General features: G+C 43.1%; 1 protein-coding gene across 3 annotated transcripts in view; it reads right to left on the minus strand.

The window, feature by feature from the left end:
* Tnni3k (TNNI3 interacting kinase) overlaps nt 1–12,292 on the minus strand; it is a 267,980-nt gene extending 255,688 nt beyond the window's left edge. Inside the window, exons 1-4 of one of the 3 annotated variants that reach the window (XM_087620881.1) lie at nt 12,167–12,292; nt 11,834–12,091; nt 11,117–11,225; nt 209–294 (exon numbers count right to left, since the gene is read on the minus strand). In XM_087620881.1, coding sequence (XP_087477007.1) covers nt 209–294; nt 11,117–11,225; nt 11,834–11,873 — 235 coding nt within the window. In that variant the 5' untranslated portion in view covers nt 11,874–12,091; nt 12,167–12,292. 3 annotated transcript variants of the gene reach the window in all.
* Between the last annotated feature and the right edge of the window lie 2,690 nt (nt 12,293–14,982).

Raw genomic sequence — 14,982 nt, forward strand, 5'->3', positions numbered from 1 at the left:
TTAGAAAAGAAGATCAATAGAAATTCAGAGATACGGAACAAGCATCTACAGGGCTCGTCGCTCCTGTGAATGTCAGCAGGCTCCTAGGAGCAAATCCTTAGAGAGAAATTGGGTCTGATAGGGTCTTCCTTCTGGCCACTCAGCACCTCACGTCCCTACCTCAGAGGGATAGCTCTGGCTTGAACAGGTTCCAGGCCCAGGCACTTACCGCCACAGACACAGCAGAGGTGTAGCAGGGACAGGCCACGCTCTGTGCGGTAATTTAAACTGACTTCACTGAAGGCTTCATCAGAGCTGAAAAGGCATGGGGTACATGATCAGAAACTCACCTCGTAGCATGTTGCCTTTGTTTGAGAAGTTGTTCTGTAGATTCAGAACTTTATTTTGCCTTACATCTTTGCTCTTGGAAGAATCGCTTTTCAGTGATAGGAAGAAGTAAAATTTGGTGAAAATAATATTAATCGTTGAAAGGCTCCAGTTAAGGTAAAGATTCAAACACACACTGTGTTCTGATATAATTAAATAAATATATAATCTAATTTTACCAAACCCCTTATAAAGAAAGTACAGATGTGTAAAAGTCAAATGGTTTCCTTTACATTCAAACATTTGTATTATATTCATAGATAAATTAGGATATTCACAAAGTGAAGAAAAGGAGGGAGGAAGGTCGGGTGATAGAGAGGGAAAGGGGGCATTGTGCTGTGTTTGATAAGAAGGTGGGAAAAGGGATGTAACCCACATGTATGACATGTCCTGCCTGAGGCCACGTTTCCTTGCACTCTGGCTGGGTCAGCTGCCTCAGATCACAGAAGATACAGCTGGCCGCTGGTGAGCAGAGGAATGGTGGCATTAATAAGTTTCAGCCTTTGTCCTATCAAAGCCTTTGCTCCCCAGAGGGCCCTGGGAGCCACAGGCAGACTTTCAACAGGAGGTTAGAGCTAAATTTTTTGACCTTTTTAGGTCCTTGGCACTCCCAGGACATTATTCAGTAGAAAGATCATGTCCTTGGCCTCCAGGTCAGCTTCAAGGGGCCTCCAGCCTATTTTAATCTTGGCAGCTCTAGAGATGTCTGGTCTCTGGTGTGGGGTTCGGGGGATCCTATCACCTTTAAAGTACTTACACTTGAAAGGCTCAATAAACGCGGCCCATTTACATCAAGGCTTCCAGTTAAGAACTTCAAAGGCTATTGGAATTTCGAAATAGAAAAAGTTCTATTCTCCTGGGTGCTGCTAAAAAGAGCAGGCCTCTAATTCCAGGGACCCTGAGAGGCCCCAAGAAAAGCTTTAATTAGCAACTTTAAGCTCTGTGGTCTGTTTTCATAGACAGGGGGATATTCATCCCCTGAACAAAACAGGCTTAGCTGCCCACACTAGAAAAGCATTCAGACCACATAAGTTCGGTCCTCACTCAGAGGGACTGGGAGATGGTTTGATCTGAACCAAGTTGTGTCACCACAGGCTGGGGATGAAGGTCACTCTACATTGCATATCCCGAAGTGGAAGTCACATGGGAACGTATACAGTCTTAGAATGAAACAAGTCACGGGTCGAACCATTTAGTAAAATATTTGGTTTTACTTTTTAAATTTTGTGCTCTGTGTTTGCATGTGGGTATGAGCACATGTGGGGCTGGGAGGCCCTGGGACTGTAGTTACAGGTGACCACAGGATGACTGATATATTTAAAAAGGCACTTGTGTTCTCAGCAAGAGCATTGTGTGCTGTTAAGCACTAAGCCCTACAAGTCGTTTCATTTACCAAACACCTCGGTGGGGCTAGCAGGGTACAGAGAGGTGGAGAAACTTCCCCACAGTTTTCAGCCACATCTGATGACATTCTGAGCTTGTGGATTGGCGGAAGCTACTGACCAATTGAGTTTACTGGAGCTGATGTGAATGAACATGGGTTTGGAAACGAGATTTAGGTTACCCAAAATCCCTTGCTACAGCATGGTAACAACTCAGAAAAGTTTCGATAGTAAGAGAAGAAGAATCATAACTCAAGGCATTTTTCAAATACATTGGCAGAAATATTAGGTGAGAAAATAGAGCATTAGGTGAGGGAGTTAGAGCATGGGGGATGGGTGGCTCACAGCATGGGGGATAAGTGGATTACTCAGATACTATCTGACAGCATTCCTACCCTTTCTTGGTTGGTTGGTTGGTTGGTTGGTTGGTTGGTTGGACACTACAGGTCTATCCTTACGTCCCAGAAGATTTACCTAACGATCCCAGAGATGGCTGGTCACATCCAGAAGAGGGCATTAAATGATTTTTTTTAAGGGGGCTAAAGATGCCCCAAGGTAATTTTTCTCTGGACTTACAACATTCCAAATGTCTCGCTGAGGATCTAGTCAGTAGAATGTTTCAGTGAGTGATGAAATACTTCTCATGAGCCTTTGCTCACAGAAGCCAGAGCACAATACGAAGCCACAAGTCCCCACTTCTAGCTTGTGGGACCCATGAATGGACCCAGAGACAGGTTTGGTGGCAAGAACTGCCAACACCCTCTGGTCATCTGTCAGGTCCATTGCTGTATGTATAACCTTGGCAATATAATATAAATGAAAGTTAACTTTTACCCAACTATTCCAACCTGGCTCTTCTCTCAGTATACCCACCTAAGTTCAAACAGTTAGGTCAAAAGTCCCATCCCTTGCTATTCTGGGAGTTCTTGTCAGTTATTTAGTTCTGTCCGTTAACAGAGGCCCCCTTTCCCTTGGCCACCCAACAGCACTTTTCATGTCCTATGATGTCATTTTTAGGGTAAATGATACTTAAGAAAGCCTATCTGCTCAACCCAGGGCATCAGAAACTCTTCCCACCAGGAACTGGACGCATGTCCTGCATAGTTTTTGAAGACAGAGAATCCAGTCTCGCTTGCTTGCAAAGCAAGGACATGTGCAATTTAAAGTCTTGGACAGATTGTAACCTGAAGTCCCCAGAGGGGGAAAAACCACACCTTCCTAAGAGACTGCAAGGCCCAGTGTCCAATACAGCTCAGTGACTGGGGCGAGCTGGGACTTTGTTGTCTTGGGTTATATTCAGTTGCTTCAGTGGCCACTTAAAGCTTCCTTTGGTGTCTGACCTAATATCCTCATCTCAAGTAATACCCTGCTGCATTACACTGCTTCGGAGCCAGCCCCTCGCAGAATGTGATACCTTTATATGGTTTCTGAAAACCTTTGTCCGTTTTCTTTTTCTTTTGCTACTTTTAAACACTTCTATTTCACTTGCATTGTGTCCTTGTTAGCACTTTTATTAGATTGACAAGAGTTATTTTGGGAAAAGGAATCTCAACTGAGAAATGATTTTCTCAAATTGCCTATGGGCAAGCATGTACGCCATTTTCTTGATTACTGATGGATGTGGGAGGGCCTAACCCAATGTGGGTGGTACCATTCATGTGCAGGTGGTCTCAGGTTGTATAAGAAAGCAAGCTGAGCAAGCCAGGATGTGCAAGGCAGTAAGCAACATTCTTCCATGGGCTCTGCTTCAGTTCCTGTCCCCCAGGTTCCTGATTTGAGTACCTACCTTGGTCTTGATCTGCCACAAATGATATTTAAGACAAATAAACTCTTTCCTCTCCAAATCCCTTTTTGTCAGTGTTTATCACAGCAATAGAAACACCCTTTAAGACACTCTGTTTCTGTATGTTTTTAAGTCAGGAGAAATTTTAACAGGGTGCCAATGTTACTGGCAAAAGTACCTTCAAATCAGCTTAAACTTTAACATGAAATTTGAAATACTGCAAGGCTACCTCAGGTACATTGTAATTTTCAAATACCAATGACTTATGGAACAAACTTTTCTGTCTCAGTTTTAATCTGTTTGGGCATGAAATAGACATACACGAGCTGATAATGATGCTGTTGAATTTTGAAAGTTGTTGAGTACAAAACGTTCAAAGTAATGTTTTGTTCAGTGAGAAAGCACAATGTGTGCAAGGAATTAAAAAGGAGATAATGAAGTCAGTGTGAGGAGAGGCACCTTCTATTCACCTCCTGAAAAGCCGCTCTGGGCCCTGCTGTACTCCTCTCAGCAGCTTTCAGAACCACAGCCAACTGTGGGATTTGGGTGTTGCCTAAGTCGCCCCAAACACTGTAAGATGACCATTCTGAGGAAGGGTGAACAACTCTTAAGGTTTCAAGAAGCCTTGGGAAGCCATGTGTTCTTCCACAAAGACTCAAAGCATTGTCTGAAATGTTTGCATAGCGTTTGTGCCAATAATCAACAAAACAAACACAAACACTGCCAAAAACAGAGACTGGAAACCAAATTCATGTTGTCACAGGTTTGCATCTCAAATTCTGTCCTTTTATTGAGGGTATCTCCCTCTCCCTTCCCTCCACCTCTCCCTCTCCGACTGTCACTCCCCCTCCCCTTCCTCTCTGTCTGTCCCTGTCTCTCTGTCTCTCTATCTCTCTGTCTCTCTCTGTCTCTCTCTCTGTCTCTGTTTCTCTCTCTCTCCCTCTACCCCCGTCTGTCTCTGTCTCTGTCTCTGTCTCTCTGTCTCTGTCTCTCTGTCTCTCTCTCTCTCTCTCTCTCTCTCTCTCTCTCTCTCTCAGGGCTTAAGGCTCTCCACACCTCTTTATCCACATACTGTATGGCTTCTTACCTTACAGGCTCCCACTCAGTCCTCCTCTTCCCCTCCCCCCTCTTTCTTCTTCCAGAAGACACTGCCTCTAATGTTCTTGTTCCTCTCCTTCTCAAAAGCAAAGCTAAGCGGTGAAGTCAGAACCAACCTAAATCAATGCTTTAGAAAAAAGCAGACTGTTAAAGGCTGCTAGTAAAAGTCCTACAATGTCTCAGCCGTCAAAACCTCACAAGACCTTACACCAAGCTTATTATTATGTAGCCACTCTCCACCACCTGCTCTCTATGGCAGTAATGGATGAGTTTAGAGCCTAAATTTGTTTCAACCCTCTCTGAAATAGTAACAGTCAACAGATGCTTCTGAAACAGATAACATGAGAAACAGAGTAAAGGGACCACTCAAGATGGGAATTCGGTTCCATAAACAGAGGTGGGAATGAGTGAAAATGATTCTTGTTGTAAGTGTGGGGCTCCGACGTAGAAGGTATTCAGTAAACATGCTTGTGGATATTCATGGGACACTTGTTGGAAAAGATCTGGTTGGTGATTTCTGTTTCACTGCTCCATGGGACTCTGCAAAGCACTGAATAAGAAGGCATAACTAACCATGTGAAACACAATAGAAAGATGATATCTTAGTTGGGGTTGTTATTGCTACGAAGGAACACTATGACCCTGATAGCTCTTACAAAGGAAACAATTAATTGGGGATTTCTTACAGTTCAGAGGTTTAGTCCATTGTAGTCATGGCAGGAAACATGACATCTATGCCAGCAGACATGGCACTAGAGCGGTACCTCAGAATTCTACATTTGGATTCTTGGGCAGCAGGAAGAGTGAGGGACACCGGGCTTGGTTTGAGCATCCGAAACCTCCCTATGAGCTTATGGGGTGGGAGTGGTGTCCATTTTCACTCAAACCATCATATTGTACTTCCTGGCCCCCATAGGCTTCTACCTGTATCATAATACAGAGCTGCATTAGGTCCAACTTTAAAAGTCCCCATCCACAATCTGTCATCATCTCTGCACTGTTTAAGGATCCAAATTTCAAAGTCTCTTCTGAGACTCATGGCAATCACTTAAGTCTAAACCCTATAAAATGAAATAAAAAAGTGTCTCCTGGACTTCACAAATAGTGGCACAGGATATACATTCCCATTTCAAAGGGGAGGAGAGGGATCTCAGTGAGGAAATAACAAACTAAAGCAAGACTCATAACCGTCTGGGCAGAGGCCAAACTCTGCATCTCCATGTGTGAGGTCAAGCACTGTTCAGATCTTTAGCTCCTTCCAACTTGGTTGACTATGACATGCTTCTTCCTCTTGGGTTTGTTCCACTCTCTGTTAGCAGCTTTCCTCAGCAGCTACCCCATGACTGTGGCACCTCCGTTTTGGGTCTCCAAGTCAATCTTGGCTTCACCTTTACAGCTCTACACAATGGCTTCTCTAGGCCTCTATTCAGGGACACCCCTGACACATGCCTGGCCTTATCAGCTTTCCTTAGTCATGGAGGAAGATTCCATCGTTCTTGTATCCTTGACAGTAAAGACCGAGCCACGTGGTGGGTGCTGCAAAGCTCTGGTGCTTGCTGAGGCTGGAATATGGTCTCCTTGTTCAAATCAGTTTTCACCAGCTTTCTATTTGTAATGATCTCCTTCATTGCCTAAACTCGGCTGTCCTTGAACTCATTCTGTATGTCAGGCTGGCCTGGAAATTGGTGATCTGCCAGCATCTGCCTTCTGACGGCTGGGATTAAAGGTTTGTACTACCATGCATGGCCCTAAGCTTTTCTTTAATCAATTCCTCTGCACAAGTTGAAAGCTCAGCTAGGTGGTCGTCTTGGTGGGAGTCTTGGTGGAAGGTCCCCACCCCGTTTATCCCACTTAGCATTTTGCTTTTCTTCAGTCTGTGTACACTTCCTAGAGTCCCCTTTGCCCTCAACCTGTGTGTTTCATCTTTTTAGTTGCTCATCCTATGCCTTTTCATAATACATCTGCATAAGCTTGGCCACTAATAGCCAAGCAACAGAGTCCATACTAGACGGTCTGAAAATCTCCTCTGCCAAAGCTGTTAATCTATAATTTTTCAATTTGACCTCAGGAAGATTTTGGGGGTGGGGGGCAGGGGCAGATTGCAGCCACATTCTTCACCAAATGTTTTCTAGGCCACATATTAATATTCTTCCCTCTCTGAAACCTCTTGAGCCAGTCCCTCCACTTCAAATCACCCTCTGTCTTCCAGGGCGTCTTCAGCACCACAATCTTCCAGACTCCTACTAGTATGGCCCATTAAGCCCCCATGTAAAGTGTCCAAAGAGTGAAATGGTATTACAGCAATATCCCACTCCTACAACCAACTTCTCTCTTAGTTAGTGTTTTTATTGCCATGAAGAGACACCACAGTCATGGCATCCCTTATAAAGTAAAGCCTTTAATAGGGGTGGGCTAATAGTCCAGATGTTTAGTTCATTATCATCATGGCGGGAAGCACAGCAGTATCCAGGCGGACGATGTCCTGGAGAAGAAGCTCAGAGTTCTACGTCTGGATTCTCAGGCGTGAAGAGGAACGAGAGACCCTAGGTCTGGCTTGAGCATTTGACATCCCAAAGTCCTCCTCCAGTGACACATCTCCTCCAACAAGGCTACATCTACTCCAATGGGGCCACACTTCCTCATAGCGCCACTCCCTATGAGCCACTAGGGGCCCTTTCCATTCAAAGCACCACAGGTTTTGGACAGTCATCTTCTTTCCTCTCTTGCATTTTCTCTACGTTCGGGAAGACTGATTAATTTTTATCTGCTTTGCTCAATATTTCGTCCATCAGTATACCACATCAGCCAACTTCTCAAACATTTCACTTTCGTAATTTCCCACTTGTGCTTGTGTCAGATGTCCTCCGAGAGAACGAGGTCATGGATAAGAAGTTTAATTGGATCACACAGCAGCACACTTTTATGGCTAAGAGTTAGAGGCTAAGAAAAGAGTTTATTACGCTTCAAGGCAGAAAGTAACCTTTAGGTACAGAACTACCCTTTTAATAATTAAGGAAATAATTTACTATTAGAAAAATATTCATGAGTGTGACTTAATCTTAATTAGGAATGCCATCCAGGACCCAGAAAGCACTATGAACTCATTAGAATGTATTGTTGGTGAGGGGCATAGCAGGTGATAAAAATGCAAGAAGGATTCAGAGAATAAATTGAGCCCCAGGCATTAGAACATGCAACCAATGCCCAGTTGTCAAGGAATATGATGCATGCAGCTCCTTTAGAAGACGTGACGGGAGAGAAAACAGGTTGCTTCAAGATCTTAAATATTTTAATTGTGCTTAGCAGAACAGAAACATTTGACTGGATATTGATGGGAGATGAGAATTGTGGCTGAAATTTAGGATGTAACTTTTTGAAAAGATTTCATCCCCATTTTAAGTTCAGCCAGTAATTTTGCTCAGAATTGCATCTCCAGACGTTGCAGGATATGCACTCTCCGAGTTCACTTATTTGGCCTGCCTTAATAGAAGTCGCCAGAGTCCCCTGTGGATGGAGTCTAAGAGGATAAAGACACCTTAGCAGCACAGCATGCATGTGGTAGGCACCAGCTAGGCAGTTTCTTTATCGTTTTAGAGGTAACATACCAGTGTTATTCATAAACACAAACACAGAAAATCCTCACAGGGTGGAGATGCACTTCTAGTGATCTCTTAGAGCAGAGAGGAGTCTGGCCCACGGATAGATAGATGGTGTTGTGAAGAAGTGAGTATTGAACTGATAACTGTGGAGATGAGAAGCAGCAGAGGAAGTACATTGTATGTGAACGTAAGTCACATTGTATGTGAACGTACTGCTCTGCCTTCCCTCCTCTGGCATCTGTTTTCATCTCATTCCTGCCTCCTATTTATGACTTCAACACATGTCCAAAGCCACAAGTGAACTTGATTTTGCATTAGAGAAGAGAATGGACCATTTCCATCCCCTTCACCTTCCCCCCACATCAGGGTCTCACTGCAAAGCAGCTGTAAACTGCCACAGACACAAACTGAATTAGCCTGAGTGCCTTATGTCTTTTCTGCACTCTAGTTAAAACCAGGGGTATTATGCGCGTGAGCGGATGAGGTGGTGGCTCATTGCGTAGTTGACCTTCTCTAAATGAATAAGACCAGCACCTACTGATAATGTCAGAAAAAGCTTCCAGGAAATGGACAAGGGACCACAGACTGAGCAGAGAACTCTGCCCACGACTGTGCTAACTGCACATACGTGGACAGGGATCCGACCCTTCATGCAATCTGCATCCTTAGAGAAAGGCACACTCCCAGGCACCCGGTACAGCTGTTTGCCACAGCATAGCTCCATGCTACACAATCTCTGATTAAGGTTGCGGCATGAAGGCTCTATGCATCTACCACCGAGCTTCCCAAAGGTGACTCTGTCATAGCTCAGCTGATTTCTCCAACAACCCTGAACACTTTGTTGGATAAACCACCAGTTAAGACCGTTTAGATTCTCGGCACAGCCTCCTTTCTCTCCCCTGTCATCTATCATTTTAATCCAAAGAGAAGAAAGTTCTCCGAGCTCGACCCTGAAAGCAGTTGACTTTCCAGATGGAGCTGTCTGAAGTGACAGAATCAGACAACAGGCTCACCCTGACTCCGTGGGCTGCACCAGATACTGACTTCCTGCCACCTCATCATGAGTCCTACCTCTCTCTGGGAAAAGAGAACCAGGTATAGCTTCTTGGACGTTATCCTTACAGATTGGGGTCCTCTGATGAAAGACGGACCCATTGAACTGAGAACATTAGCAGATACCTGTCACATGGTGAGAATTTCATGTGCTTCCTAGCACCTGAGCGCGATGTGGTACTATGCAACCAGCGATGCCTCAGTGGCCTCTCATCCCATCCTGCGTGTGAAGACCTGAGAAGCCCCGTTAGTTCTGTTGGCGAGGCTTCGATAAATTAAGGGAAGTTGGTGACATTGTTCCCCAGCCATGCACTTATGATATCTGAAATTTCTTTTGAGGAACATGGCATTTGGGTATGACTCCTTTTTTCTATGTAAAATAAGAATGGTCTTTGTTAGGAGTTCACTATGTGAATGAGAGCTGAGACAGACCAGGACAACTGGCCCACGTCTAACTTCTTGGTTGGTGTGCTGGCTGTTTTATGTGAACTTGATATAAGCAAGAGTCACTGGAGAGGAGGGAGCCTCAATTGAAAAAATGCCTTGGTAAAGTGGGCTGTAGGCAAGCCTGTAAGGCAATGGTTTCCAACCTTCCTAATGCCGAGACCCTTTAGTACAGCTCCTCCTGTTGTGGTGACCCCAACCATAAAACCATTTTCATGTCATTTCACACCTCTGATTTTGCTACTGTTACTAATCATAATATAGCTAATATAAATATCTGTGTTTTCCAATGGTCTCTGAAAGAATAGTCCCATACCCAAAGGAATGACAACCCACAGATTGAGAACTATTGCTCTATGGCAATTTTTTTCTTAATTAGAGATTAACGGGGGGAGGGCCCAGGTCATTTCGGGTAGTGCTATCATTGAGAAGGTGGTCCTGGGTTCTGTAAGAAAGCAGGCTGAGCAAGCTATGAGGAGTAAGCCAGTAACCAGCACTCCTTCATGGTCTCTGCACCAGCTCCTGCCTCCAGGTTCCTAGCCTGCTTGAGTTCCTACCCTCACTACTTTTGATGATGAAATGTGATAGGAACCCATGAGTGATGAGAGAAGCCCTTCTCTCCCCAAGTTGCCTTGGATGTGAAGTTTCATCACAGCACTGGTGACACGAAGACGTTTGGAGAGCTTGCTACCTTGAAGCACACCTAGTTTCTCAGAATCACATTCAATTTCTCTAGGAGGTTGTTGGCACAAATTGGGTTCCTGCCCATCTTGTCTAAACATTGTGTTCAGACTAGACCAGGATTGTTTGTTTTCCTTCTTTGTGTTACGGAGCAGAAGCTGATATCACACATATTACAAGAATGAGGGTAAAATGATACTCTGTTCCACGGCAAGATGGCCTTCGATGTCTACAGATGTCTACTCTGTCCCCCTGGGAGATTGCCTCAAAGTCTACAGGTTGAGGAGGTTGATAAAACTTATCCTAGCCCTCCAGGGAGACTCAGGTTAGTACAAGCAACCCTTTCAAATAAGCAGTGCTGTTGGTTAGTGGCACAGACTAAAGAATTTAGTGATTAATTCCAGAGCAGGTTACTTGGAACACTGGCAGTTTGTATTCTGTTTTGTATTCTATTTCCCAAGCTCTTCTCCCTCAACTTATCTGAGGACAGAATGTAGGATATAGTATTCTGAGGAAGCTGTGACCTTTCAATTTTGGGAGCCGTATGAGTGCTTATGAGCAGACAACTTGGCATTCTAAAGTTTAGTCTGGTTACACCTAAGACCTACCTTAGACTGTCTATAGCTAAGGCTTTATGTTTAAATGCATGACAGACCTAAAAACAAAATAATGGAGACATGTATTTTGAAAAGTCAAAACTCTGACTTTACCCAAAGATGTGCCTTAGTTCTTGAAATTCATTTTCTTTGATCTGCAGGTTATCCTCCAGCCTTTCTATGATAATAGCGTAAGATTCACTAACTTTCTTCTTCCATTCATCTGGAAAAGAAAAACAAATGGGATTGATTCATAATTGCATTTTGCAAAAATGTAGATAGAGATCATAGCATACAAGTAATCAAAACCCTGCTTTTTATTCTCAAATCTACAATACTTAATTTAAATGACTGATTGTGGGTTTAATGCAGATGTTTATGTTTGTAATGCAATCACTTTGGGATTGTAGTAATTGAGAACCCATTTGATATTGTACAATATATTTACATAAAAGAATATATTTGACTTATTTCATTTGATTTTATTGCATTTTAATTGCAGCAATCTCAATTCTAGACAGTGTCTTTTAGCTTTTAAATGCTAGATACTTAAGATACAATTCTAAAATTTCTATATCTAATAGTTCTTCAAACTTTCTATCGTATTAGACCAAAGGACTAAACTAATATTTTTTTTACAAGAAATTCTCTGTTTTCCTTCAGAACTCTTTCAGAGAAAAGGAGTAAGTTCAAATAAACTCGTTAATATACCCTGCATTCAGATTGGCACACATCACAGTGACTTAACGCTCATTCACTCTTACAATTGAGTCGTGGTGTGTAAGAAAGTGAGAAATGTTAGCAGAACATGGTGAAAGTCAGAATAGTTACCAGAACAAGTCTGTGTTGGTCTGGATTTGTAATTCCCCATTTTAAAGAAGTCTTTGCTTTTCTCCTGTGCTGCTGCCCTTCACGGTACAAGATTCCAAGTCCTAGTGCTGTGACAGACCGGTTGAAAATATGTTGATAGTCTGGCTAAAAATAAGCCAAGTGCTGAACGGAATGTCATGCATGGATGTCAGAGAGCAAAGCGGAGTGTGCCTTCAAGGGTGAACTGATGGAGGAGCGGCTGGGCTTGTTTTAGGGGAGCTGCCTGCAAAATAAACAACAAATATTTCAGTTGTGCTATTGGTTTCCATCAGTCGATTGCCTGTTCATCCACACATGCCTTCCATGTAGACGAGTTCCTCAGGGAGTGAACCTTGTAAAGGGTTGGTGATTCTGAGCTCCACTGAAAGAGACTCCAGCCAGCCAGCCAGTGTTCAGCATCTTTGGCACCTGGGGAACAGTGATTACGGTGGAGAAGCAGAAATTCCTACCAACCAGCACTGGGTTGAGACCTGCGTGTGTTTCTGTAGGGACTTAGGGGTTCACACACAACATGACCATTTCAGTTGATTATTCCTACCTTAGAGTCACTGACAAGAAAATAGGCACGGAGCTTCATAAATATCAATTTACCAGGAGAACAAGGGAGATCAGGAAAAAATTCTCCTGGGCTTGCCATTTTAACATTGTTTTCTCACACATTCCTGGGCACTAAACAGAGTTCACGTATTATGATTTTTGATGTCAGTTCCAGACAGGGAGAAGTCAGTACCGAACCATTGGACACTGAAGTCTGAGATTGCTGTGTTAGTTATTTCTGATATACTGTGTCCTGAGTTATTCCACACAGCTTCCATTTACTTCACACTGTTGCCTTTTTTCCATGCACATTTGCACTGAAATAAATGAACTCGATGTGGGATGGAAAATAAATGAAAACAACAAAGAAAATTTATTGGTTATTTTCTATATATTTCTTCTAGGTGATCTCACTGCATATGGGAGCTATAAATTCCCATCTTGAAAATCACACTTAGCTTTAATGTATCAGGTGTGGATTTCACATTTACCATGGCCAAATATTCAAATGACTCTTCATAAACAAATGCTTGGGTGAGTTAAGGAAGCCTCATCCCTCTTCCTTAGCCAGGAAAGGAAAGATCCCGGGGGAAGGGCTGCCCTCCTGATGAAATACAGTTGAACTCAGTACCTGGCTCTGTATATATGTCTACCCTTGGTGGTTAGGACTCTCTCCTTGTCAGTATAGACCTAACTTAGATATACATAGTTTATGCATATACAGTGCAGGGTCCCCTGGCCACTTTGGTCTATAGTTCTTCAGTTTTCTCATTTGAAAGCTAGATACACTCAGTTTACCATCTTGTTCTCAGTGCTGTACACCCTCCATGCAGCTTGTTCTAAGCACTGGGAAACCCCAATTCTCTCTGTTTTCAGAGCCTAGCTTCTCTCAGACAAGCCGTTCTCAGGTTCATCAACCCAGGAAACTGAATTCTCCAGTATTTCTCAGTCTTAAACCACACACTATGCCTTAGGAATGATTCTCCAGGGAGATGTAATGTGCATGTACATGACTGATAGTACGATCTGGGAGTTACTGCATTAGTTCACAGGAAATGATAATGTCAGTAGTTATCAGAAGTATTCACTCATTTTAAGATACTTGCTTCATTATTTTTAATTTTTAGCAACATATATTTATCGTACAAAAGAACAGGGCTCAGTGTAATGTCAATAAAAATGGATGTGAAAGCATCTATTGCATGAAAATTTGAGTTTTCAGGTAAATATGTCACGCATTTTGGTCACACCCCCCCATTACCCTCTTTCTCGGACTGAATTAATTCTTTAATGTGATTATCTCAGGTGAGTCTACTTTTCTGCAAAAAGCACAACTTCATTATTTATGGAAAACTCTACCATTCACACATGTGGCATTTTCTCTGTTCACGCCCCTGCCCCTGTAGAGAAAGGTGGGTTTTGTAGCTTGGCCCTTGTGCATAGCGCTGCCATAAAAATGGGTGTGTAGGTCCTCTGTCATTGGCTGAGTTCAGTCTTTCAGGTAAATATCCAGTAATAATAGGTGAAATGTATCCTTACCCACGGCATCTAAGTATTCTTTGTTCCTTGAAACCAGCATCTGTTGATGCTTGTCATTCTGGCTGATTTGAAATGGAATCTGAGAGCCAGTCCTACTTGTATTCTGATTGCTATGGATGCTGGGCAGTCTCCATACATTAATTGGCCAGCTCTTTTGAGAACCATTGGTCCGCATTTTCCTTGCTCATTTTATTGACTGAATTACTTGTGTTTTGGGACTAATATTTTGAATTCTTTGTACGCTTAGAGAGCAACCTGTCAGATGAAGAGCTGATAAATATTTTCTCCCATTCTGCAGGTTATACCTTTAAATATTTTTTGTGAAATGTTATTCTGTTAAATGTTTTTTTGGCATAACGTCTGCAACTTAGTGCAATTCCATATGCTACTGCTTGCTGTGGTTTGCTGAGGTGCTGCGATGTGATTCAAAAAGTCCTCGCCTAGACAATGTACTGAAGACGGGTCCTATGTGCCCTTGAGCACATTCAACGTTTCTGGTGATGCTTTTCAGGTTCTTGATCTACTTCAAATTGGTGTTTCATGCAGAAGGAAGGGAAGGAGGGAGGGAGGGAGGGAGGGAAGGAAGGAGGGAGGGAGGGAGAGAGGGAGGAAGGAGTTCATTTTGACCCTCCTGCATGTGGATATCCAGTGTCCTCAGACCAGATGTAAGAGCTACACACAGTGACAATCCCTGGGAAGGAGAAATGGGATGCATGGTCTAAAGTTTAGATACCGTCCTAGTTATATTTCATGTATAAGTGGATAAAAATGTAAATGCATTTATAAAGTAGAACATGACTTGGTAAAAGACAGGTGCGAATTCGGACTATTAGCTTTCTCTGTTTATCTGACAGGATTTTGAATCACTGAAGAGGAAGTGTCTACGGTAGAGTTTCCAACTGGGTTTAAGTAAGGAAGGAAGACTCACCTTGAATGATCATGGTGCCCTCCTGTGTGCTGGGATCCTGAACTGATTAAAAAGGAGAAAGCAAAGGGAGTAATCTCTTCTCTCTCTCTCTCTCTCTCTCTCTCTC

This window comes from Rattus norvegicus, chromosome 2 (genome assembly GCF_021556685.1).
Source record: "Rattus norvegicus strain SHRSP/BbbUtx chromosome 2, alternate assembly SHRSP_T2T, whole genome shotgun sequence".
Lineage (NCBI taxonomy): Eukaryota > Metazoa > Chordata > Mammalia > Rodentia > Muridae > Rattus > Rattus norvegicus.